Source organism: Rhinatrema bivittatum, chromosome 15 (genome assembly GCF_901001135.1).
Source record: "Rhinatrema bivittatum chromosome 15, aRhiBiv1.1, whole genome shotgun sequence".
NCBI lineage: Eukaryota > Metazoa > Chordata > Amphibia > Gymnophiona > Rhinatrematidae > Rhinatrema > Rhinatrema bivittatum.
In genome coordinates, this window is record NC_042629.1 from 72,669,273 (window position 1) to 72,695,961 (window position 26,689).

General features: G+C 41.7%; 1 protein-coding gene across 5 annotated transcripts in view; it reads left to right on the forward strand.

Annotated features, from left to right (window-relative positions):
• The window catches only part of LOC115076545 (membrane metallo-endopeptidase-like 1), an 81,633-nt gene extending 70,673 nt beyond the window's left edge, over positions 1-10,960 (forward strand). For 4 of the 5 annotated variants that reach the window (XM_029578111.1, XM_029578112.1, XM_029578114.1 and 1 more), the window contains 8 exons: positions 1,171-1,274; positions 2,241-2,299; positions 5,218-5,337; positions 5,797-5,930; positions 6,116-6,181; positions 7,368-7,463; positions 9,475-9,551; positions 9,861-10,960. In XM_029578111.1, coding sequence (XP_029433971.1) covers positions 1,171-1,274; positions 2,241-2,299; positions 5,218-5,337; positions 5,797-5,930; positions 6,116-6,181; positions 7,368-7,463; positions 9,475-9,551; positions 9,861-9,960 — 756 coding nt within the window. In that variant the 3' untranslated portion in view covers positions 9,961-10,960. The remainder of the gene's footprint in view (positions 1-1,170; positions 1,275-2,240; positions 2,300-5,217; positions 5,338-5,796; positions 5,931-6,115; positions 6,182-7,367; positions 7,464-9,474; positions 9,552-9,860) is intronic. The other variant, XM_029578113.1, reaches the window with a different exon arrangement.
• The last annotated feature ends 15,729 nt before the right edge of the window (positions 10,961-26,689 follow it).

The window sequence follows — 26,689 nt, forward strand, 5'->3', positions numbered from 1 at the left end:
TTGGTTGAGTACTGTTACAGTTATCTGTTTTTAATCAAGTTTTTTCAATAATATGTCCACAGTGGCTTTTTAAGAGAATACTGAAGGACTGAGGTCACTGCAGGGATTTATCTAGGATGATTTCAGCTTTGAAACCTGACTCTGTCTCCATCTGTTGGCAGGAGAGCATAAACATATTGGTCCTGAGTCCATCTGTCTTCGCTAAGGAAAACGAAATTATCAGGTAAGTAATTTCTCCATTCTGCATGGAGAACCTGATTGAGAAAGGAAAACATAGGCAGGCTGGTGAAACCAATGATCCAATTGGGATTTTACCTATTGCATGATTTGTAAGCTCTGACTGGGTTCCCATGTGTATGTAAAGCCTCGTTAAAGCAGCAGTGATGTGCTGGATGCAGTCATGGGAGGAATCCCTTGTTAAATCATTTAGGGAAACAAAGGGAATGCACCTGACTGTATCTCACCAGGTGGAGACGAAATGGCTAGAAGGCCTTGGAAAGCAACATTTGTTTTATTTTTTTGAGAGTGGGAGTGATTTTGTAAACTATGCTAGTGCAGGTATCCATGTAGTGCTACATCAAGCACCCACAGTAGATAATTAATGTTTCACATAGAGACAGGTAAAGCAGCAGGAGGTCTACCAAGTAATAGCGCTTATCTTAAAATGGATGAATTCTAGTCACCTAAGACCTATCCCACTGGGTCAGACCAAAAGTCTGTCTAGCCCCGCAAATAGCAAGTGCTTGGAGGAGCTATGCAAGAAGCCGGGGTGCTGTGAATTACAATAGTTGTAGGGTCAATATAATAAACATGTGTTTCACTTAGAATGAACTCATGAAACGCACAAGAATAAATATAAATATTCTAGAAGAAACTAAAAACAAGGACTGGGAGACAGATTTTAGGGAACATTACAATTGATTCTTTCGGAACCTTTTAAAGATACCATGGGCCATTGTTTTTTTTTTTGTTTGTTTTTTTTTTGGTGGAGGGCATCTGAAGTTCTTATAAGGCTGGTGAAGGTCTCTGCTGGTCTGTGTCAAGGCTTTTAGTGGGCTCAGCAGCTCACGTTCACAAAGGCTTTCCTGAGGGGTCTGCAAGCTGTACATGGAAGAGGCTCAACGAGACTGTGCTGAATTTAACAACATGTTGTCCTGTCGTCGTTTTTAGTTAACTTTCAGTGAGTACCAGTACTTTGAAAACACTCTGAAAAACCTGAGGGCCGGAGCTGAAAAAAGCCTGAGAAAACTCCGGGAGCAAGTCGATCATGACGCGTACGTTTCTCTGATCTCATGGCTCTTTGTGCAGGACCCAAATTCCCAAGTTTGCGCTGCGTTGCTGTGCAGGTTTTGGTTCTGGAACTTTAAATGCTGCACGGGGTTGGACAGTACGCAGACAGAACAGTGACAATTTCTTTTGCAGTAGTGAAGCTGGTTTAACACACCAGAATATCGATTTTCTTGTTTGTTTTGGTTTTTTTTCACTCAAATGCTTCATCTTTCGCTCTTATCCTAAGTCCCTTTTCTTTTCTTTTTTTCTGCCTCAATTCTGCTAACTTTGGAGGTGTGCAAGCAGGAGTAAATTTCTATGAAAGGCTTGAATATCCTCCATGCACTTTCAGAAAAATGTAGCCCGAGACAAGTGGGGATTTTCTGGCCCTTTGCATTCTGGTATTTGTAGTCCCTGCAAGGAATAGGAATGGCACCGAATTAAAAGTGTTGTGAAATGCTTGCTCCTAGCTGCTCTCCAGTGGATAGTAGACCAGCAACAAGACTCTTCAGGAGGGTTGCCACAGTTGGCGTCTTGGTTGCTGTAGCTGGTGTCTTGGTTTCCAGCACTAATAGAAAGACCCCTCTCCCACCTTAGACAAGCTGAGACACAGGGCAGGATGGAAAACGTACACACTGTCCCCAAAACCCTAAAATCCAGGACTGGGACTACCCATCTAGTAATCCCCTAAAGCAGGGATGCTCAAACTGGCCTATAGGCCCCCCTAGCCAGTTGGGTTATCAGGATGTCCCTAATGAATATGCATGAGAAATATTTTGCCCACACATGCATATTCAGTAGAGATATCCTTAAAACCCGACTGGCTGAGGGGGCCTATAGGACCGGTTTGAGCACCCCTGCCCTAAGGCTGGCCCATAACCCATGTCTTTAGGATCATTTATATTCCACTGGAAGGCAGAAAACGCCAAGGACAACTAAAGCTGTGCATTTATGGTTTTTGTTTTGTCTAGATGGATAATTGGTGCAGCCGTGGTCAATGCCTTCTATTCACCTAATCGAAACCAAATAGGTAGGTTGAAGATGACAAAAGTTAATTTTGATTTACTCTTGCTTTCTTTTTTTGGTTTGATTATACTCCATGTTGAAAATGTTAAGAGAATGCACTGGCACTTCTCCCCACCTTCCATAACCCAAAAATGAATGGCAACAGAGAACTTGGCCTGTGTCCTGCTGCTGTCACTCTAGTCCACAATGGTATTGCAAAATATGGAAATTGAATACCACTGTGCTTTCATGTATAGAATGTTTCCATCCATACAGCAGAACTGCAGGCTGCTTTAATCAACTTCTATTTTGATGTTATTTCTTGGACATTTAATTGGTTCCTGGTATTAGTTTTAGAAAAATAATAATTTGCCTTTGCTGGTTTATTTTATGATCTTTGCTTGACCCATTTTGCCCCTCACCAGATGTTAGATCAGGTGCAATAATATCATTAATACAGATGCAAACTCATCAAAATTGCTTGATAAACAAAACATAATCCACATATATAACATCGGTGGTATTTAAAGCATAATGTGCATCAATGGAGCCAAGTTAGCAAAGCGTTAGAAGGTGAAATGTCCACATTAAAATGCAGTTTAGGGTAAATTAACTCAAAGAGTTATTTTAAACCCCTACTCAAAAGCCCTAGGGAAAGATGGGATTTTCTTGGCTTCAGTTGTGGCTTGTTTAATTTGGCCAGTGGCCGATTGGCTCTTTGTAAATTTTGGCTGCTTTCACAGATCTTTCATGGGGCTATTACTGGGTTTGTAATTCTGCCTCTTCTCTTCTTGAGATTGTCAAATTGTTTGTCAATGGATGTCACTTCTTCCTTTTATTGGTTTAAAAAAAAAATGTTTCCGAGCAGATTTTTAAAAGCTTCACACCTTGAGCAAATAAGAGATTGATCATAAGTCAACATGTCGATGAGAGCTCAGTCCAAGGATGAGCAAAATTAATGTCATCTAAAAAGAACGGATCTTTAGGTGGGATGAGCTATCTTTTTGTTTTTTGTAATACTGTATATGCTCACTACATGCAAAAATAAATCAATTTAATAATTAGTTGTGTGAAAAGACTGGAAGCAACTTAGAGACATCCTACTACATTGTTTAATATTTATTTATTTAAATGTGTAGCCCGCCAATCCCTAGATCTCAGCGGGTTACAACAAACAAATTCAGTATTAAAAGAAACATAACAATACAATATTGAAACATAACATGGAAACAGGATTAAAACATACATACAAGGTATGGTGGCTCAATATCTACAAGACTTGGGAGTGCCAACCTGTTTTCACTATTAGACGAAGTAGCATGTTCACGTTCATATATGACAACATTGTAAATTGATATTGCATGTTTTATGTGAATTGGAATTCAGAAAAGGCACGGGATAAGCACAGAGCATGCTTAGCAGCAGAGATGCAAGGGAAAGGCCAGAGATCAAGTAGCATCTACAGGAGAAAGTGGCAGCCTAGATGGGCCTTGAGGTCTTCATCCACCATCAGGGTGCATGTAACATAAATATATTTTGATGACTTCATTAAATAAAGCCAACTTCAGAAGAAATGACCCCCTTATTCAAGAAACTTTACCTTTTCTTAAAATGATTCTAAAATTGTTCTCCAAATTTGTATTTTGATTTCACCAGAACCCTATGCAATCTGGCACAGTCAAGGCACTGGATTCTTGGTTACTAGAATGTAAACTTGTCGCTAGTGCTTTTGACACAAGGCATAGAAATTTTCAACACTGCACAAGCGCATTGCATCCTGGTTGCCAACTTGCTTTTGATGAGCTTGAGTAATGCATATGCAGAGGATTTTGCAATGCACTGCAAATTGCGTTGTGCTGCCCTATCATTACAACAGTACCGTAGCATCATTTTCTCTTACTCTGTAATATCTTAACACAGAATTTCTTTGATTTATTCTATACAAAACATGTTAGGAATGCTTTCATCAGTAGTTTGGCTTAGGGGAAAAAATCTGTTTTAGTAAGCAATGCTGTAAAAAAAAAAAAAAAAGATTAATTGTAGTAACTCCTATAGAATAGATACAAATCTTTAGTCAGGGCTATATTTAGTCTGTGGATGGTCCCTACTCGTTTTTGTGAGGGAAAACAAAGCAATAAAACATCCATTAGCTTCTCATAAAATGGTGCTCAGAAACTAGACAGGCTTAGTTCATCCATACTGTTAGAGAAAAATGTTACTCAACATAAACAAATATAAATATAATTAACACCATGTCTGAAATACCACTCGTGCTGTTCTGAAATTCAAACAAGTACTATATTTTAGCAAAAGAAGTTTAGATTTGTGTAGCTCTCTTTGGAAAGGATTTGTACCATGGAGACCAGCCAGGAAATGTCTGCAGCGGGGGGAGCTGCTGGCATAGAACAGGCGGGGGGAGGAGGGGTGGCAGCTGTCCCAGGTAGAGCCCAGAAGAAGGCGTAGAATGGGGCACAAGTCATTGGGGGGGGGGGGGGGGGGGGATTCATGAAATGTCCTGGGTGTAGAAACATCTAGCTTTGCCCTGGTTGTCTGGGTTGACATGTAAAAATACAACTTTCCCATGGAAAGACCCCTCCTCCATTTTATGATGATTTGGGAGAGGGGGCAGAGATTAAAATAGGGCATGTAAGAGTAACTCTCGATAAACCAAATCTGTTGGTACTTTACTATTTTCATATACACACCATTTTTCTAGAAAAGCCTCCATGTATTGCAGAAATATTAATATAAAATAGACGTGCATTAGAAACTATAGCTCCCAGCAAACCTCTACATCAGATGCCGAACAGCAGCCCGAGTCTTGCAGATGGCGGGAGGGCTTCTTTCTAGGATAGGCTGGAGGGCTCCGCAGCTCAAGCTCTATTTAAGATGTCCATTCATTGATGGGGATGTTTAAGGATGTTGGGCCTTCTTTGTTCCCAGTATTTCCTGCTGGCATTCTTCAGCCGCCTTTCTTCAGTAAACACCAGCTCCAGGCGTTGAACTTCGGAGGGATTGGGATGGTCATTGGCCACGAGATTACGCATGGATTTGACGACAATGGTGAGGAAAGAATCATTTGTTGCATGCACAAATTCCCTTCCACTGCACTTCAGAGGGGCAACCAAAATGGCGACAGCCACAGAGTAAGAGGTCAGCTGCTTTCACAAACATTTTGACTGCTAGTCCTTGCGATTTTGTTCTTCTCAAAAAATAATTCTCATCAATGATTGAGGTTACTTGCTTGGCCAGGAGGTTTTTTAAGAGTCTGGTAGACTATGAGAGGAAGGATTTATTTTTTTTCTTTTGTCTCTGTCTGTGATGTATTAAATAGGATAAAACACGAATGAACTTATTTTCAGTTTGGAATTTTTCATTGCCAACAGCAGCAGCACTACCCAAACGCATCCACTTTTTGGTTCTTTACAACCACTGCACTTTGGGGGAGTGGGGGTGATTCAGTCTGTCTGCTCAGAGACAACTTCCCTGGAATAATCAATTTTTTTTTTTTTTAATAAACAGGCAGAAATTTTGATAAAGATGGTAATATGTTTGATTGGTGGAGTAATTTCTCAGCCACATACTTCAAGGACCAATCCCGATGCATGGTCTATCAGTATGGGAACTACACCTGGGACCTGGCCGGAGGAGAGAATGTAAGTTGCTCTGCTCAAGTTTGGGAAAAAAAAAAAAAACAGGAACGCATAGGTTTTCAACTTTAGCTTCCTCAGTGCAGTTGGGTCTTGGGTGGGTTTAAGACTATGGTATTAGGGATAAATGTTATATAGCAAGAGCACCATTTTTAAGCACGAGTGGTCTTACCTGCCCATTTATATTCCAGGTTAGTGGGATTAGCACCTTAGGAGAAAATATTGCTGACAATGGAGGAGTCAGGCAGGCTTACAAGGTAAACTTGGTTTTCGTTGTTACTGGAGCAGGGCGGGTGGATTTCAACATTTGTAAAAGTGAGAAATTGCCAGCAGGAGCTAGAGGGCAGGCCAGGGCTGGCGTACGCGGCGAAAAGCACGAGCACACGATTCCCATGAGGATACATCACGGCAAAAGCACCACTGTCCCTCAGCATTGTGAGAGTCCTGTAAATCTAAACTGTTTCACCTTGGACAGTAGGGGAGAGAAACTCTTTTCAAAACAGGGCTAACTTTTTATTCCGATTGTGAAACCGTTTTTTTCCCTCCCTCTAAAGAAAGATTAATAGTCTCTCTGCCACGCTTGCACTTTTAGAGCCCTGTCTTAATGTCCTACAGCCAGGATGCCCAACTAACTCCTTATCATTTGGACAGGGATGTTCTGTCGTTTTAAAATGACACAAAAGCATCAACAATATTTGTTGTATCTTTGTTATTGCTGACTGGAAACGGCACAAATAGGGCAGGAAAAACAAACAAAAAAAGAGAACCTCTGCACATACTGTTTTCTTTTGTGTGCACACTTTTTTTTTAAACAAATGTGTGTACAATAGCATTTTAGTGCACTAGTCATAGAACCACATGTAAAAATTATATGCAAGGAAAAATGAAACAAAACCACAAACCCCTAGTGGACAAGCCAAACCAAGCCTGATTTTGTCCCATTTTTCCTGATAAAACTTTAAACTTCCAGTCTATAACTGAGATAGGGCAAAACCATTTGATAGCGCCCTCTGTTGCTTGTGCATTTTTAGGGCTGCAGAGCTTCTTGAGTTATCTTTACCTAAGAGATGCAATATTTCTTTTTTTTTTTATGACTTTTCTTTACCGCCTGTACGTACAACCCTCAATGAGTTGAGTGTGCTCCTCTGCTCTTCACCGTAGTATCCTACGGGAGCTGAATACTGTTCTTCTTTTCTCCTGCCCTTCCTGCACTTGGCTTGGCTTGATTAGAGAAAGCATGCAGTCTCTGCCATCACATGTTCACTGTTTCTGCTTTGCCCTGCCAATACTCCCCTTAACGGAATGGATTCCCCCACCCACCCACCCACCACTGAGCGATGAGTTGGCATGGAAGGGGCAGGGGTTTGTGTCAGGCCCAAGCTCATGGCTGTTGACTAACTGAAGCATAGTGTGGGTTCCCATTTGGTGCTCTATCTTTTACAGGCCTACATGAAATGGGTGGACCGAAATGGGAAAGAGCCACAGCTCCCTGGCCTGAATTTGACACATAAGCAGCTGTTCTTTCTCAATTTCGCACAGGTATGGAAAATCCTGAGTAATAAGATGAAAGATTTTGCTGGGGCAGAGGAGTAGCCTAGTGGTCAGAGCAGCGGGCTGCAAGCCAGGGTTCAAATCCCGCGGCTGCTCCTTGTGACCTTGGGCAAGTCACTTCCCCCTCCATTGCCTCAGCTACACAACTTCAATTGTGACCCCCCCTCTGGGGACAGGGACCTACCTACAGGGCCTACTCTGAAGCACCTGAAAGGTGCAATGTATATATCAACCCAATTAAATACATAAAACCAAAAAAAGCTAAAGTACTTTATCAGGCACTGAACTGAAAGAGCTAAACAGTAAATAGGGGAGAAAGCATGACTCAGGGTACTCAAAAGATAGAGGTTGTATGATTGTTTGTTTCATTAGCTACCTTATTTCTGAGCAAGGAGATTAGGGCAATCATAGAAGTATTGACTACATCAAAGAACAGCTATCAGCATGCTCCCCTTCCATCCCATAGAGAAGTATATCCTAACAGATAGTCAAGACGCCCTGGGCCGTAGACAAATGAGAATTGGGGGGGGGGGGGGGGGGGTCTGGTTGGGGGGTCTGAAGGCCGAGCACAGCAAGTAACAGACTGGTCAAGGAGAAGGAGACACCTATAGCAACAGAGCAAGAAGAGTCCAAATGAAGAAGCACCATAGCTCCTGTAGGCAAGGCCGGTCCATACAGGAAATCCAAGCAAGCAAGCTCCCCGGGAACAAGGCAAGAACCACCATCCAGGGCCCTGAAAACCATGATAAATTTAAGATTAACTTTCCGTAAGAGAGGAAATTAATGAAGATCAACCAATGTGGGAGTAATGTACTCACGGTGTAACCCACCAGTGACAACACGAGCAGATGCATTTTGTATAAGCTGAAGAAAGCTGAAGAAATTAGGAGGCCTAAAAAAACAGATTTACAATAATCCACTATTACCATAACCAAGGCTTGAACTACAGCGTGCTAATCACTCAGTGATGAATGTTTTAAGTGCCTAACCACTTTTAGTTTAAAAAAGGTTGTACACGCTACTGCTCTAACGTGAGATCTCCTTGAGAGCTTAGTATCAAATATGACGCCTAAATTTCAGACCTCAGAGCGAAAGAAGAGTAACAGTTCTCCCACTTGCAGCATGTGTGAAAGATCATAAGTGGCAAATGGCTAACTCACAGACCCTCTCTCTTTCTCCACCACCAATAGGGCCCTTTCCCTCGCAGGCCCTTCCCTGTGGAACTCCATGCCTCTTGACCTTCGCACCGAAACCTCCACACCCACCTTTAAAAAGAAACTCAAAACCTGGCTCTTCCTCCAAGCATACCCCCAATCACCTTCACCACCAATAAACACCTTAACCCAACCTCCATCTAGTACTAACACCCCCACCACAGGACCCACACCCATCCCCTCAAGACAACCACAAACCCCTCACTTAACATCATGCACACAATAAATTATCACTTATTAGCACCGTACATATCTTCTTACCCCTTTCACTGTTGCCCTTGTGCTTTTTCAAATATTGCACACAACCTATGTACATACCACTTGTTCATTGTTTCCTTGTACATATTTTCTCCTCACGTTTCTGTCTTCACCCCCCCCCCCCTGCCCCTCCTTTGTCTCGATCACCCCCTCCCCTCCCTCCCCTATTTATCTAGTTATTGATCTGTTACTATGTTTTAGGTTACACTATGTTCCTTATAAAGGCTTTGCCTATATATATCCTTGTTATAAGTTATCTGTAAACCGGCACGATGTGCAAACGGTTGCCGGTATATAAAATTAAATAAATAATAATAATAAAAATAAGGACTTGCTCTAAGTGTATTCAATGGTCCTGAAAACCCATGCACTCTATTCATCCAATGTATGGCCATCAGTACAAGTCTCTACTTCCCCTCCAGCCCCTGTTCAGAAAACCCGCTACAGGCCATCTGGCGAGGTTACTTTGTAGTTAAAGGTGAAAAGTACACAGCGTTTGGAATGACAACTTACCTTTGCCTCTGTAGGTATGGTGTGGATCATACAGGCCAGAATATGCCAGTCAGATTATAAAAACAGATGTTCACAGTCCCTTGAAATACAGGCAAGTACTGGGAAGTTAATGAGTGTGGTTGGTCGATGCAGTTGACACACATAGTGCACATTAGGACACATACCCACAATCTAAAATTCCAACTCTTGATGCAAAATTAACATGAAGGGGGTTTGGATTAAAAATGTTGAGCCCTTCACCTCTAGATTGCCAGTTAAAATCCATCTTGGGTTGATTGTACCCTATGGCATGATTTTCAGGTCTGATAATGGTCTACAGGAAGCAGGCTTTGTATTCCTGAATTAATTCACTCATCTAAACAATGCATGTTTGTTGGCCCGTTTTATTTTTCGCATACAGGGTGATGGGATCTTTGCAAAACTTTGAAGCTTTCTCTGAAGCCTTCCACTGTAAAAAGGGAATGGCCATGGATCCTGTGGAGAAATGCCGGGTCTGGTAGCCAAAGACAGAAGAACAATGCCCTTCAACTCCAGACTAAAGCTGCCAGACTTGACTGGCTCCTACTATTGAACAGTTACTGCTAATGCTGTGCCTGTGGCTTATTCAGTTCAGTCACAGCCACAGTGACTGGTGCTGCTAGTCAGATATGTTAGATACCGATTTAAGGTTGGAAAATCCTCTTAGAACACACGCAAGGATTTTGAGTGTCAGCTTGGTGGCTAGTTGCTGAAAGAAGGCTTCATGGGAAAATGACTGTTTCAATGACACGACTGTTATTAAAATTCTACTGGCAGGGGTTCAAAGACTAGTTATATAAAATTTAGATTTATTTTTGAGCAAGAGTAGTGCAGTTTAGCCTAACCTCTTATGTCCTTGTAGCTAAGTTTAATAAACCTTGTTGACCGCCTTTTTTGTAAATTAACTTATGGTCATTTGAAAGAAATTGATTGTATCTACTTTATTTTTCTTTGGGCTAGGTCTCCGTGCTTTCTCAAATAGTTTGCACACTCCCTCTCTCATCTCCCTTCCAAAATTGAGATGGTTTTGTGGTAGGAGATTGCAATTTGCATTAATCAGAAAATAATTTGCACCTCTTCTCGCATGGAGACAATGGAGCAAAGATTCAGAGAGTTCAAGAAGCTTTTTTCAGATTTCCCTAGCACCTAAGGCAGAACCCTCAGGACAGAAGAAAAGATAGTCTTCCCTGAGCTATAGTAGTTTAGACCCTCAATCTGTATGGTTGTTGCCCCCTTAGGCTGCTTTAACAATGCGTTTCTACTACAAACTCTCTGTTTTTTAGGGAAAGTAAAGTATTCCATTGCTATAAGATACTTGTTTTCAAACTGCTGGCTTGGGTTCTCTGTATGAAACAAATTTAATGATTTTAATGTACACTCTTTAGTTTTCTTTAAATGAATCTGTCTGTTTTGATCGTAACTTGTGTCCTAAGTGGTGTGTCAGCCATCCTTCAGCTGGAATTAAAACCCATTTTTCACTGGTATGTGCCTACACTTTTTTAAAGCACTGCTGTTGATAAGCTGTAGCACTCTTAAAACTTGGGAATGATCAAATGATCATGGACTGGAACCAGCATGTTGGAATTCCACTAAAAGATAGGATGATAATGAAACATGACCCAAATCCAGGGCACCTATCAACCTTACTGTAAAACTAAGCCACGATGGACATCTTTTTCAATGGCTGAAAAGAACGGCTTAATCCCAAATCATTGATCTGGAGTAGGGGGTTGGTTATATAAAATAGCACCGAGAGTCCATGCACTTGTTAAAGACCTCTATTGCACAGTTAAATAAAAATGAACTTTAGTTAAAGCTATGACCATTTAGCAAATGTTTGTGCCTTTTGTTTGATTCAGTATGCAGAGAAGTCCATGCAACAATAGCAAAGGATACAGTCTTATGAAGTATAAACTCCTGGAATTATATTAACATCATTTGTTTTAATCATAATGGACATTCTATGGCACTGCTTACAAATTCTTTAGTAATTAGCTACAGGGTAACTGATCTGCCCAGCTTAAACTGGGGCTACAGCAAAGCTTAATGCATCAAAAAATCCCATTGGCCAGTTTGAGCCTCTGTAGTGTGTAAAGCCAGTCAGCAACGGGATTAAGAGGGTTTGAATCAGGACAACTAAATTCACTCCATCGTTTCAGTCCTACAGTTACGATATAACTCAACTGAGACACTATAGCAATCTAACTGCACGGTCACTCTATGCCATTAAACTACATCCATGCAATCACACTGCAACCATGTAACACGTTTCAGTCCTACAGTTACGGTATAACTCAACTGAGACACTATAACAATCTAACTGCACGGTCGCTCTATGCCATTAAACTACATCCATGCAATCGCACTGCAACCATGTAACACGTTTCAGTCCTACAGTTACGGTATAACTCAACTGAGACACTATAACAATCTAACTGCACGGTCGCTCTATGCCATTAAACTACATCCATGCAATCGCACTGCAACCATGTAACACGTTTCAGTATAACTCAACTGAGACACTATAACAATCTAACTGCACGGTCGCTCTATGCCATTAAACTACATCCATGCAATCGCACTGCAACCATGTAACACGTTTCAGTATAACTCAACTGAGACACTATAACAATCTAACTGCACGGTCGCTCTATGCCATTAAACTACATCCATGCAATTGCACTGCAACCATGTAACACGTTTCAGTATAACTCAACTGAGACACTATAACAATCTAACTGCACGGTCGCTCTATGCCATTAAACTACATCCATGCAATCGCACTGCAACCATGTAACACGTTTCAGTCCTACAGTTACGGTATAACTCAGCTGAGACACTATAACAATCTAACTGCACGGTCGCTCTATGCAATTAAACTACATCCATGCAATCGCACTGCAACCATGTAACACGTTTCAGTATAACTCAACTGAGACACTATAACAATCTAACTGCACGGTCGCTCTATGCCATTAAACTACATCCATGCAATCGCACTGCAACCATGTAACACGTTTCAGTATAACTCAACTGAGACACTATAACAATCTAACTGCACGGTCGCTCTATGCCATTAAACTACATCCATGCAATTGCACTGCAACCATGTAACACGTTTCAGTATAACTCAACTGAGACACTATAACAATCTAACTGCACGGTCGCTCTATGCCATTAAACTACATCCATGCAATCGCACTGCAACCATGTAACACGTGTCAGTCCTACAGTTACGGTATAACTCAGCTGAGACACTATAACAATCTAACTGCACGGTCGCTCTATGCCATTAAACTACATCCATGCAATCGCACTGCAACCATGTAACACGTTTCAGTCCTACAGTTACGGTATAACTCAACTGAGACACTATAACAATCTAACTGCACGGTCGCTCTATGCCATTAAACTACATCCATGCAATCGCACTGCAACCATGTAACACGTTTCAGTATAACTCAACTGAGACACTATAACAATCTAACTGCACGGTCGCTCTATGCCATTAAACTACATCCATGCAATCGCACTGCAACCATGTAACACGTTTCAGTCCTACAGTTACGGTATAACTCAGCTGAGACACTATAACAATCTAACTGCACGGTCGCTCTCTGCCATTAAACTATATCCATGCAATCGCACTGCAACCATGTAACACGTTTCAGTCCTACAGTTACGGTATAACTCAGCTGAGACACTCTAACAATCTAACTGCACGGTCGCTCTATGCCATTAAACTACATCCATGCAATCGCACTGCAACCATGTAACACGTTTCAGTATAACTCAACTGAGACACTATAACAATCTAACTGCACGGTCGCTCTCTGCCATTAAACTACATCCATGCAATCGCACTGCAACCATGTAACACGTTTCAGTCCTACAGTTACGGTATAACTCAACTGAGACACTATAACAATCTAACTGCACGGTCGCTCTCTGCCATTAAACTACATCCATGCAATCACACTGCAACCATGTAACACGTTTCAGTCCTACAGTTACGGTATAACTCAACTGAGACACTATAACAATCTAACTGCACGGTCGCTCTCTGCCATTAAACTACATCCATGCAATCGCACTGCAACCATGTAACACGTTTCAGTCCTACAGTTACGGTATAACTCAGCTGAGACACTATAACAATCTAACTGCACGGTCGCTCTATGCCATTAAACTACATCCATGCAATCGCACTGCAACCATGTAACACATTTCAGTCCTACAGTTACGGTATAACTCAACTGAGACACTATAACAATCTAACTGCACGGTCGCTCTATGCCATTAAACTACATCCATGCAATCGCACTGCAACCATGTAACACGTTTCAGTCCTACAGTTACGGTATAACTCAACTGAGACACTATAACAATCTAACTGCACGGTCGCTCTATGCCATTAAACTACATCCATGCAATCGCACTGCAACCATGTAACACGTTTCAGTATAACTCAACTGAGACACTATAACAATCTAACTGCACGGTCGCTCTATGCCATTAAACTACATCCATGCAATCGCACTGCAACCATGTAACACGTTTCAGTATAACTCAGCTGAGACACTATAACAATCTAACTGCACGGTCGCTCTATGCCATTAAACTACATCCATGCAATCGCACTGCAACCATGTAACACGTTTCAGTATAACTCAGCTGAGACACTATAACAATCTAACTGCACGGTCGCTCTATGCCATTAAACTACATCCATGCAATCGCACTGCAACCATGTAACACGTGTCAGTCCTACAGTTACGGTATAACTCAGCTGAGACACTATAACAATCTAACTGCACGGTCGCTCTATGCCATTAAACTACATCCATGCAATCGCACTGCAACCATGTAACACGTTTCAGTCCTACAGTTACGGTATAACTCAACTGAGACACTATAACAATCTAACTGCACGGTCGCTCTATGCCATTAAACTACATCCATGCAATCGCACTGCAACCATGTAACACGTTTCAGTATAACTCAACTGAGACACTATAACAATCTAACTGCACGGTCGCTCTATGCCATTAAACTACATCCATGCAATCGCACTGCAACCATGTAACACGTTTCAGTCCTACAGTTACGGTATAACTCAGCTGAGACACTATAACAATCTAACTGCACGGTCGCTCTCTGCCATTAAACTACATCCATGCAATCGCACTGCAACCATGTAACACGTTTCAGTCCTACAGTTACGGTATAACTCAGCTGAGACACTCTAACAATCTAACTGCACGGTCGCTCTATGCCATTAAACTACATCCATGCAATCGCACTGCAACCATGTAACACGTTTCAGTATAACTCAACTGAGACACTATAACAATCTAACTGCACGGTCGCTCTCTGCCATTAAACTACATCCATGCAATCGCACTGCAACCATGTAACACGTTTCAGTCCTACAGTTACGGTATAACTCAACTGAGACACTATAACAATCTAACTGCACGGTCGCTCTATGCCATTAAACTACATCCATGCAATCGCACTGCAACCATGTAACACGTTTCAGTCCTACAGTTACGGTATAACTCAACTGAGACACTATAACAATCTAACTGCACGGTCGCTCTATGCCATTAAACTACATCCATGCAATCGCACTGCAACCATGTAACACGTTTCAGTATAACTCAACTGAGACACTATAACAATCTAACTGCACGGTCGCTCTATGCCATTAAACTACATCCATGCAATCGCACTGCAACCATGTAACACGTTTCAGTATAACTCAGCTGAGACACTATAACAATCTAACTGCACGGTCGCTCTATGCCATTAAACTACATCCATGCAATCGCACTGCAACCATGTAACACGTTTCAGTATAACTCAGCTGAGACACTATAACAATCTAACTGCACGGTCGCTCTATGCCATTAAACTACATCCATGCAATCGCACTGCAACCATGAGGCTTGCGTTGCTTAGCAACATGCACAGCACTTCCCCAGAGCAGCCCCCAGTTTCTGAACAGTATTCAGTGGCTGAATTCTTGCTGTTGCAAATATAAAGACAAACAGGTGAGTATGAACCACAAACTGCAAAACCTACTTCCAAAGCGGGGAGCGGAGGGGAGAAAGCAAATTTTAGGTGCCCGGTTGACCTGGTGCCTGGGTGTTTTCCAGGTCTTGGGCGCAACCTGCGAACAAAAAAAATGGTGTTATTACCAGGACAAAACCAGATACTGGACCCCTACAAGCTACAATGATCCAAAGTCTATCCATCCTGAAACTAGAAAACTGTCAAATTCTTTAGACGGGTAAACCACCATCCTGCACACAGTATAGTAAACCACATGAACTGTAAGGGGGCACTGAGAAACCCAGTGATGCACCTGCACCTAAGACAAACCTGTACCAGCCTTACGACGTTACATTGAGAACATGAAAACGTTAGCAGCAATCTTAACCCAATTATAGCAAATTACATACATAAAAGGCAACTTTCTTGCTGAAGTACCAGATCCCAAAAGCAGTCATATGCAAGCCAGTTATGACAAACTTTGCTATTTTAATTTTTTTGCAAGTGCACTCAGCATTTGTTTAATCAAAATGTCTTCAAGTGCATTAAAGGGGAAAAAAAAATCACTGGAGGTCATCAGGGCAGAGCAGGAAAAGAATGTCTTCCTTAGCTCAGCTTCACCTTCTGCACAGTGAAGAAAATCGTAATGCTGGGGTATTTCCAGGAACCTTTGTGCTTTTAAATAAAACCCCTTATCACAAGCAAAGGATGCATAAAGCCCAGATCAAAGGTCTGAAAAAGCTTCCACAAAAACCTGCCCAATCTACATGCAGCTGAAGCTCTGCGTGTGAGTAACGTCTCACGCACGCAACTTGCTCTAGCGCAGAGAGAGAGGTCACGCGGCCTGAAGTACATTTGGGGAGGAGGTTGCCTGCTAACATCCCTCTGCATGGCTGGTTCTACACCTTCCACAGACAAAAATCGCACAGAAACGAAGCTTTAAAAAAATGTAACTCTCGGGCACATCTCCCTTTCCCACCAGAATGATCCTGCAGGCTTTATAGGGTTAGAAACAAGTTACTTACTAAAGCAGGATCAAAGCAGTGTTCCAAGGAGTGAGAAACGAGAGAGAGATTGAGCTCAAGAAAAAGAAGAAAGGAACACTGCAAGTCTTCAGCTCCACCGACGGAGCCACCCGCTTCATCTCTGGCTCCAGTTTTGGCAGACAGAAATATCAAAATTGGGAGAGGGGGGAGGGGATCACAACTTTGACATCTGCATTTCCTAAACACTAAACTGCAAACAGGAATTCCCACTTACCCAGCTTTACAAAGTGCTTACACTTTTCAAGGGTGAATAGTAAACGGCCCTGTTTATATCATAAGAAAGTAAGAAACTGCCGTACTGGGTCAGACCGAGGGTCCATCAAGCCCAGCGTCCTGTTTCCAGCAGTGGCCAATCCAAGTCCCAGGTACCTGGCAGGTACCCAAACTGATTTAATTGTGCTGGGCACTGCCTTCTGGTTCCCTTTACGGGGCTGCCACCTCGTGGTGCGTATGGGTTCTCCAGTTCTACGTTTTATCACTCCTTTGCATTTCCAATAGGATATGCAGCAAACAAATGGGGGAAATGGAATAGGACACATCAATCTATGTAAGATTTACTGTTTTGGTATTTGGAAGAGGCAAGTTTGAACTGCATGCATTTGGCCCTCCCCTGCCAGTCTTGATAAAGTCAGAAGGTGCTGTCCTGTGGGTTAATCCAAGCCCTGCAAACAGACAGTAACCAGACTTTGGTTTAGTCCAAGCACAAAATAAATACTCCAATCCAACAGAGACCCCCGGGGAAGATCAACATAAAATCATAATTTGCTTGATATTTTAAAAATAGTAAAGTTGTATTTTTATCCCTTTCTACATTAAGAGCAATCGAAAGATGATGTCATGCTGATACTTAACATTCATGTGGTTCCCTCTGACTGAATAAATGTAAAGAATCACTCTCACATGACATTAAAGAAGCCCTTCCATAGGCACAGAAATTACTTCTCCAAGATGAACAGAATCCAGGGTAGTAAGTGAAAGGACCCCATATCCAAATGCTGAAGCTATTCCAGTCACACTGATTTAGATGTCCTTAAAAAGACAGATATTTTAGCCCAGTGCTATGCATGCTAAAAACCATAAATGTGATTAAATATGAAAGTTAATGAACACATTTTTACCTTTACTATTAACATTCCTCTACAAACGTGGCCCTGGATGCCATTTGTTTGCACCTCTGAGATGTGATAATAATCACTGAAGAGTACAAGAGAACGTATGTTACTCTTAGCCAAAAATCAAATAAGTGAAACATGCACAAAACAGGGAAAGCGCCTCATTTTCCCCATCAACCTGTTTATTTGTGGAGATTTGCTGTACAGTGGCCTGGAGAATTTTCCCAAAGTACCATGGAAGAAAGCTGCCTTGCTCTGGCTGTGATGGAAAAGTGCTAAGCTGGTTAATAAAAACATAAGACTGGCCATAGGTCCCTCCTGTTTAACAGGTCACAAATAGCAGGCCAGCTCCCAAGGGGTAGAGAGATTCCATGCAGCTTATCCAGGGATAGACAGCAGATTTCTGCAACTCCACCTTAATAATAGTTTATGAACTTTTCTTCTAGGAACTTCTCCAAATCTTTTTAAAATGTAGCTACATTAACAGCTTTCACCACATCCCCTGGCAACAAATTCCAGAGCTTAATTATGTGTTGAGTAAAAACAATATTTTCTCTTATAAGCTTTAAACACATTACCCAGTAACTTTATGATGTCCTTTAGTCTACGTTTTGAAAGAATAAACAGATTTACTTATTCCCCTCCACTCCTTTTATAGACCTCTATCATATCTGCCCTCAGCCATCTCTTCTTTAATCTGAAGAATCCTAATCTCTTTAGCTTTCCTCATAGGGGAATCATTCCATCCTCATCTCATTTTCATCGCTCTTCTCTGTGCCTTTTCTAATTCTGCTATATCTTTTTATGAGATGTGGTGATCAGAACTGCACACAGCACTGAAGATGAGGTCGCACCATGAAGGGATAGAGGCATTATCATACTCTGTTTTAATCCCTAGCATTCTATTTGCTTTCATGACTGCTGCTGCATAGCAGATTTCAACGTACTATCAACGAAAACACCTAGATCCTTTTCCTGAATGGTAGCTCCTAGTGTGGAACCTTTCATTGTGTAGCTATCGTTTGGTTTCCTCTTCCCTAATTGTAGCACTTTGCACTTGTCCACATTAAATTTCATTTGCCATTTGCACCATTATGACTGGGGTCTTGATAGACTCTTCCCATCTACCACCACTCAATCCTATTCCAATATCTTTGTTTGTATAGGCTTGGGAACAGAATTCAAGAAGAACTGTCCATAAATAAACCTTTGCTTGCCTCAAGAATGTGAAAAATCAGACTTCCTGGTTCTTTTTATAGCAATACAAGACTAGGACAGACCTCACGAGATCTGGTCTGGCTGCAGCTCCAAGGAGGATCTCCTGTGCGTCAATCTATCTCAGATAGCTCCAGTGGAGACAAATCCACCACCTCCCTCCTTATCATAGAAAAACAGTGGTGACAAATTTGTAAATCATGGCCTTTTATGACTTGGTCATATTTTACCTAACATCTGCCCTGCCATAATATAAGTATTGGACTGTGCAATGTAACAGGTTTAGCGCATTTGTTTCCAAACTTCACATTCCTAAAAGCATTGTAAAATACTATATTTTCCACAGATGTTGAAATGTTAAAAAAAAATAAATCTTTACCTTAATGAGGTGTTGTACCTAATGAAAAGGAACATTTCTTTAAAAAAATTTTTTTTTTTATTTAGAACATGCACAGAAAAAATGTTAAAAGTTAGGTGATTCCTTTCTATTAAACTACATTAATCCAAATAATGGTAAATGGAGTTTTCTCTGAGGAGGAGGATGTGACTAGCTGTGTGCCTTAGGGATCGGTCCTTAGACCAGTTCTTTTCAACTTTTTTGTGAGCAACATAACAGAGGGGTTTGCTGGGAAAGGTTTATCTTTTTGCCAATACCAAACTCTGTAACAGGGTGGACAGCCAGGCAGGAGTGGAAAACATGAGGCAGGATCTAGCGAAGGTTGAGGAATGGTCTAAGGTCTGCCAGTTAAGATTCAATGCTAAAAAAAAGCAGAGTAATGCATTTAGGATGCAAAATCCAAGGGAAAGGGATAGGATTGAAGGTGAAATTGTTCACAAGAGCAGGATCTGGGGGTGACTGTATCTGTTGATCTAAAGATGGCCAAACAGGTGGATAAAGCAATGGTAATAACCAGAAAGCTGCTTGGCTGCATAGGGAGAGGACTGGTCAGCAGAGAAAGGGAGGAGATATTGCCCCTGTACAGGTCCCTGGTGAGACCTCACTGGGATTACTGAGTACAATTCTGGAGCCTGCACCTTCACAAGGATAGAAACAGGATGGAGCTGGTCCAGAGGGGGAGGCTGCTAAAATGGGCAGTGGTCTTCAGTCTAAAAATCATATGGGGATACTTTCTAAACATGTGTACCCTAGAAGAAAGGCGAGATATGATAGAGACATTTAAATGTGTCAAAATGTTTCCATGCACAGGTGATTAGTCTCTTTGAATGGAAAGGGGGCTTTACAATGAGGGGTCATGGGATGAGGTTGAAAGGGGGTAGAGACTGGGCAGTAATCTTAGGAAATATTTCTTTATAGAGAGGCTGGTGAATGTATGGAACAGCCTCCCAGTGGATGGAGACAACATTATCTGAATTCAGTAAAGCATGGGATCTCTAAGGAAGTGCTGGGCATTACAATGCTAAAGAAACTGGACAGGTGGGCAGAGCAGATGGGCTACTTGGTCTTTTTCTGCGGTTGTGTTTCTATGCACTGCATTTCTTTATTATAGCACCCCTTTACACTTGTGCAGAGTAAACACAGAAATAGAAGTATGGAGTGGGTTTGATATCGATTCATTATAGTTTATGGATAGATCATGACTTTTCAAACTTTAATTAGTCCATGTTTCAATAGTTTATTATATATTATCTAAAAATGTAAGCCAATCTAACTGCATCACTGAGTAAAATGTAAGGAAACTTAGAAAAATCTCTTTATAAATGTGAAATTACTAACTGAATAATCATGGAAAGAATGTCACAATGAATAAATGTTATATACGAGGAGCCTTCTGCCTTAAGATACTGATGTATTATATAATTTGATAAGATATTCTTCAGGCATAAAGAAGAGCACCACTCCACTTTAGTTTCATTTAAAAACCTTTATAGCAAACTCAGTGTCAAACTGTTGCTATTAATTTAACTGGTACCTGTGCTGGGTTAAAGATATTTAAGCCTACGTCCCCTTATTACCTCATTAGTTCTGCTATTTTACAGGTCCCATTATTCCTGTTCAATCAGTTCTGTAATGGCAAAATGCTATGGAACAACTGAAGCCAACAGGGACGAGTTTTCCTTGCTGAGTTATGGCAAGTAACCTGTTGCTATCGCATGGCCGAAGGGCTGCTCTAACTAGCCAAATGCTAAAGTTTGGTGGCAGCACCAAAAAAGCAAATTTTAACAGCCCGGCAATGATGAAACTTAGTCCAACTCGCTGTGATAGACAGACACTGGCTAATGTGCTATAGGTCATTACGTGAAGCTGACTGGGCAGGGAGATTAGGGAAGTCAGGAAAACAAACAGAAAAGTAAAAAATAAAGCTGGAAACCAAGGCTTTGGATTGAAAGATGGGGCAGAAATCCTCCATCACCAGAGGAAGATAGATAATACAGAATTGACACCTGGAAAGGGTGCTTTCTGTACCCACCTTATAGCAGGATACAAAGTGACTCCATGCAAGAACATACAATACCATCCCCGAGCAGAATAAGCTTGCAACATCTACCCTGGTCGAACCTCATTTTCTCTTCAATAGGTAGCTGATCCTCATCACGTTTACTTACCTGTTTTTTAGCTAAAGAAAAGCCTCGTAGGGTAGGAATAAAAGCTTACACATGTTGACTGAAAGCTAGAGCACTCTTCTAGCTTCTCTTGTGCTAGAGATTCTGAGAAGCAGAGAAGCCTCTCCTTGCCGCAGTAGAAACCCAGGGTCTGTGTCCTCGTGTGGTCCGTCCGTATCACAAAACCAGATACAGCTTCTTTATACTCCGTGTTCAAAAGGGAAAATGCTGTCACAGCTTCAGACCATAACCATGACGAGGAAGGGAAAAAACGGATGCAATTTTAAACACTTAAACTATTACTTTTTCAGACAGCTAAACATAAGAATCCATTAAGCCACGTTATTTATATTATTCACGTTCATACACAAGCAGCACTCTAACAGAAAGGAAAAAAGTACAAGAAAAATCCTTGGGATAGCAAAAAAAATCCAAAGGATTTCAAATGACAATCATAAAGATACAAATAGGGCCAGATTTTATGACATGCACGCGGGCGTAGGTTTGTGCGCACAAATCTACGCCCGATTTTATAACATCCCCCTGCAGCCGCGCGCGTTATAAACTGCGGGGTCAGCGCGCGCAAGGGGGGTGCACACTTGTGCACCTTGCGCGTGCCGAGCCCTAGGGGAGCCCCGATGGCTTTCCCCGTTCCCTCCGCTTCCTCTATCTAACCCGCCCCCCCAGCCCTACCCAAATCCCCCCACCACCACCACCTTTATTTTGTGATTTACGCCTGCCCAACTTGTGGCGCCCGAACCCCCAGCACTGCCGCTGTGCCAGAGGCCTCGGTCCCATCTCCGGACCGGTGCCCCGTCCCCTTCCCGCCCCTTTTTCAAAGCCCTGGATCATATGCGCCTATGCAAAATGGGCTCGGCAGGCGCAGGGACCGGTTTTCGGGGTTGCGCGCGTAACCCTTTGAAAATCTGCCCCAGAGTGTGTATTAGTTGGGACAAACGTTCTACCACCGTTTTACTTCAATTCATCTGAAGCGTTTTCTGGCTGCTTTATTTCCTCCTTCCAATGTTTATTCTTTTCTAAGTTAAAACATTCTTTGAGGACCGTAAAGTTGCATCAGTTTTAGTAAGTTTTCCAAAAAAAAGAAAAAAAAAAACCCCCAGTTCCATTCCTGATTCCACTTTAAGAAAAAAAAGACACAAGACAAACAGAACATACACACGGACAAGAGTTCCCTCCCTTTTACCTGAAGCTGAGGAAAAAAATCACAGCTCCAAGCAAGCACAACATGGTCACAAAAATTGAGACGGACCTTAAATACTATATTGGGCTGAGTTTTTCTAGTATCATAATTCCTTAGGGTTTTGCACCATTGTGGGATTTTATTTTTTTTTTCTTAATCTAGGCTCTGGTATTCTTTTCACAATTTTACAATAGACAAAGATGAATCTGTAGCAGTACAGTGCTTCCAAATTTTTATATGTAATATTGCATGAGAGAAAACACTTCAGACAAGCTCGTTTGATATCCCCTGACAGTCACCAAGCTCTCTACTCATACTGCAACACCAGCTGCTCCAAACACTGCCAGGCATCTTAGAATCCAACATTCAGCCAGTTGCAACCTGCATTCCAATGTCTCCTCTTTACTATTTGCAAAAGTCAGCAAGCACAGCCGCTCACCACACCCTTCCTCCCCACTAACCCGTGAAACCAACAGGCAGAGAGAGAGAACAGAGGTTCTCCAAACCAGATGTTAACTCATTTCTGAGAAGGATAAAGGCCATCCTGTAAGGATTGCCTTGAAGCAAAATAGAAGTTCTTGCTGCACAGCTGGGGATCCCTTCTCACGCTCTCGTTATGCAAGCAGGTAGCAAGAGTAATGGGGGTCATCCCCAGCCATGCAAAGATGCTGTGACTTTTTCAAGACAATTTAAACATGTAATCGTTCTCCTACTGTGAAAGCCCCTTCGTTCACACTGAGAAGCAGCTTCAACCATTGGTTACCCAAAGCCTCTGCAGCCCACAAACCCCCCCATCTCTGTTCAGTCAAGCCAGCTATCTTACTCTGTTCCTAGGCCCCTTTAAACTTGCCAAGTCTATGAAATAAACTGGATTCACGTTCTATGACATCCATCCAGTTTTAACCTTCATACCTGGATAAAACACTCTCTAGGGCTACAGCCATGTGATTTCACAAAATTGCATTTAATATTTTATTTAAGTGCAGTTTTCTTGTAAAGTTTTCTCCATAATGAGGGCTTGAGAAACTGAGTATTGTTCCTACACTGTTTTCTTCTTGGTATTTCCTAGCTCAATTTTTCTTTTCCAAATTTGGTTTGTGCGTTTTTGTTTAAAAGCCAATAAAGATTAAATTAAAAAAACAAAACATCTAGCTTACTAAATTGCAGCCCTTGGTCCCCTAATGTGAACAGTGCTTTTCTGTAAGGAATCTCCCTAATCCTAAATACTCAAAGGGCCGTATTTACAACAGGATCACAAGCACTTCGTGTTTTGACCAAAAAGACAAAGATACAGAACATGAAAACAATTAAAACATTAGTTCCTTGCAGTATTAATGCTGTTGCTTCTTGAAAAATAATTATTCACACTATCCAGAAAGTCACCGCTTAAGACATTCATGCTTTAAAAAAAAGTCCCGATACACATAACTAGAAGTCTCATCCCTTAGCCTGAAGTGGAGCACAGTTACCTTTCACCCTGTTCTTGGGATTTACTTATATCCGCCTTAAACAATAACCTCCTTCTTATAGGCTAAGAGCTGTTTCCTGGCTCATGAATCAGATGCATTTTTACCTCAAGTTTCCACCAGAATAAGATTCTCAGCTGATAAACTTAACCCAAATTCCTATACGGCACTCAGTGTACAAGAACACGACCCTTTTAACTAGTTCCTTCTTTTACTACAATAAAGCATTCATTTTCATTATCTTAAAAGTTAATATTAACAGGACAGTTTAAACTGAATGAATTTTATGATGCTGTATAATTGATAATGCAGAATTGCCGTCAGCAGAGAGGAGACATAATGAGTACATTCCTAGGGTTGGAGAGATCCAATTCTTCTCATACGCCATCTTGACACATTAACTATATACTTTAGAAATGAATGAAAGATAGAATAGGATTATTCTCATTAAGTTCATAAAGGCAGTGTTTCAAAGTTCATGAAGACATTATCTGAAAGCAAGACATTTACTTTGAAGGCATATCAGCATTTTAGTTCCCACTGTTTAAGCCACAAATGAGAAACTGAGCTACTATAAAATATGAAAGAATTGAATAGTTTTACAGTTCTAGCCGACAGCACTACCCTTCAAGGCAGAACTTATAAGGAGAATGTTTAAGGTGGCCAAAATGATAAAGGGAATGGAACAGCTCCCCTATGAGCAAAGGCTGAAGAGGTTAGGACTTTTCAGCTTGGAGAAAAGACGGCTGAGGGGGGATATGATAGAGGTCTACAAAAGCATGAAAGGACTTGGAACGGGTAAATGTAAAATGGTTATTTACTCTTTTGGATAATACAAGGACTAGGAGGCACTCCATGAAGTTAGCAAGTAGTACATTTAAAACAAATAAGATTCACACTCCCAATTAAGCTCTGGAATTCATTGCCAGAGGATGTGGTTAAGGAAGTTACTGTAGCTGGGTTTAAAAAATGGTTTGGATAAGTTCCTGGAGGAAAAGTCCATAAACTGCTATCAATCAATAGGATACAGCCACTGCTTGTTGCCAGCATTCGTAGCATGGGATCTATTTAATGTTTGAGTACTTGTGACTTGGATTGGCCACTCTTGGAGACAGGATGCTGGGCTTGATGGACCCTTGGTATGACCCAGTATGGCAAGTCTTATGTTAACCCTAGCTGGCCATAACAGATTTACTAATCAAGAAAAGAAATGGCAAACAATATAGAACTTTTCTAATTTTCTACTAAGCATTAAGGCACATGGGGGAGAGAAGTTTTCACACAAAACGGGACATGAAACTTACATCTATGAAAATTGTTTACATTTTCAAAAACTAGCTCATTCAATCACACTGATGGGGCATTCTTAAATCCTGACAATCTTTCACCCACATGTACGTTCATATTAAGAAGCACTGCAGTTAGTCAGACATTACAGGGTAGTGTACACAAACATGGCCACTGTTTGTCTGATTTATTTTCCCACAAGCATCAGGCAAGTGCGATTACACAGTGTGGTTCTCACATCCCCCCCTTCTACGTGGGAAAGGGACAGGAGTGTAGAGAGATACCAGATTTCCCAAGCTGTCATTAAACCTAAAGACCGGGGAAGCATAAAAACTGTCCAGCAAGGATTACCTTTGAAAAGAGAGTTTGGCTTAGGACCACAGACCAAAGTCTCCTTCAGTTATCGGGGGGGGGGGGAGAACCCGAGACTCCAGCCAACGTAATCAGACCCCTACAGTGAGAACCCTTTCATGCATTACCTGAAGGAGACTAGAGATTTAAAACTATCACAGCACAAGCCCTCTGCAGTACACACACACACACCACACACACCACACCACACACCATCAAGCAAGCACAGACACTCACACACTCACACACACACAACCACCATCAAGCAAGCACAGACACTCACACACACAACCACCATCAAGCAAGCACAGACACTCACACACACACAACCACCATCAAGCAAGCACAGACACTCACACACACACACACACAACCACCATCAAGCAAGCACACTCACACACAACCACCATCAAGCAAGCACAGACACTCACACACACAACCACCATCAAGCAAGCACAGACACTCACACACACACAACCACCATCAAGCAAGCACAGACACTCACACACACACACACAACCACCATCAAGCAAGCACAGACACTCACACACACACAACCACCATCAAGCAAGCACAGACACTCACACACACACAACCACCATCAAGCAAGCACAGACACTCACACACATAAGAACATAAGAACATAAGAAAATGCCATACTGGGTCAGACCAAGGGTCCATCAAGCCCAGCATCCTGTTTCCAACAGTGGCCAATCCAGGCCATAAGAACCTGGCAAGTACCCAAAAACTAAGTCTATTCCATGTAACCATTGCTAATGGCAGTGGCTATTCTCTAAGTGAACCTAATAGCAGGTAATGGACTTCTCCTCCAAGAACTTATCCAATCCTTTTTTAAACACAGCTATACTACCTGCACGAACCACATTCTCTGGCAACAAATTCCAGAGTTTAAT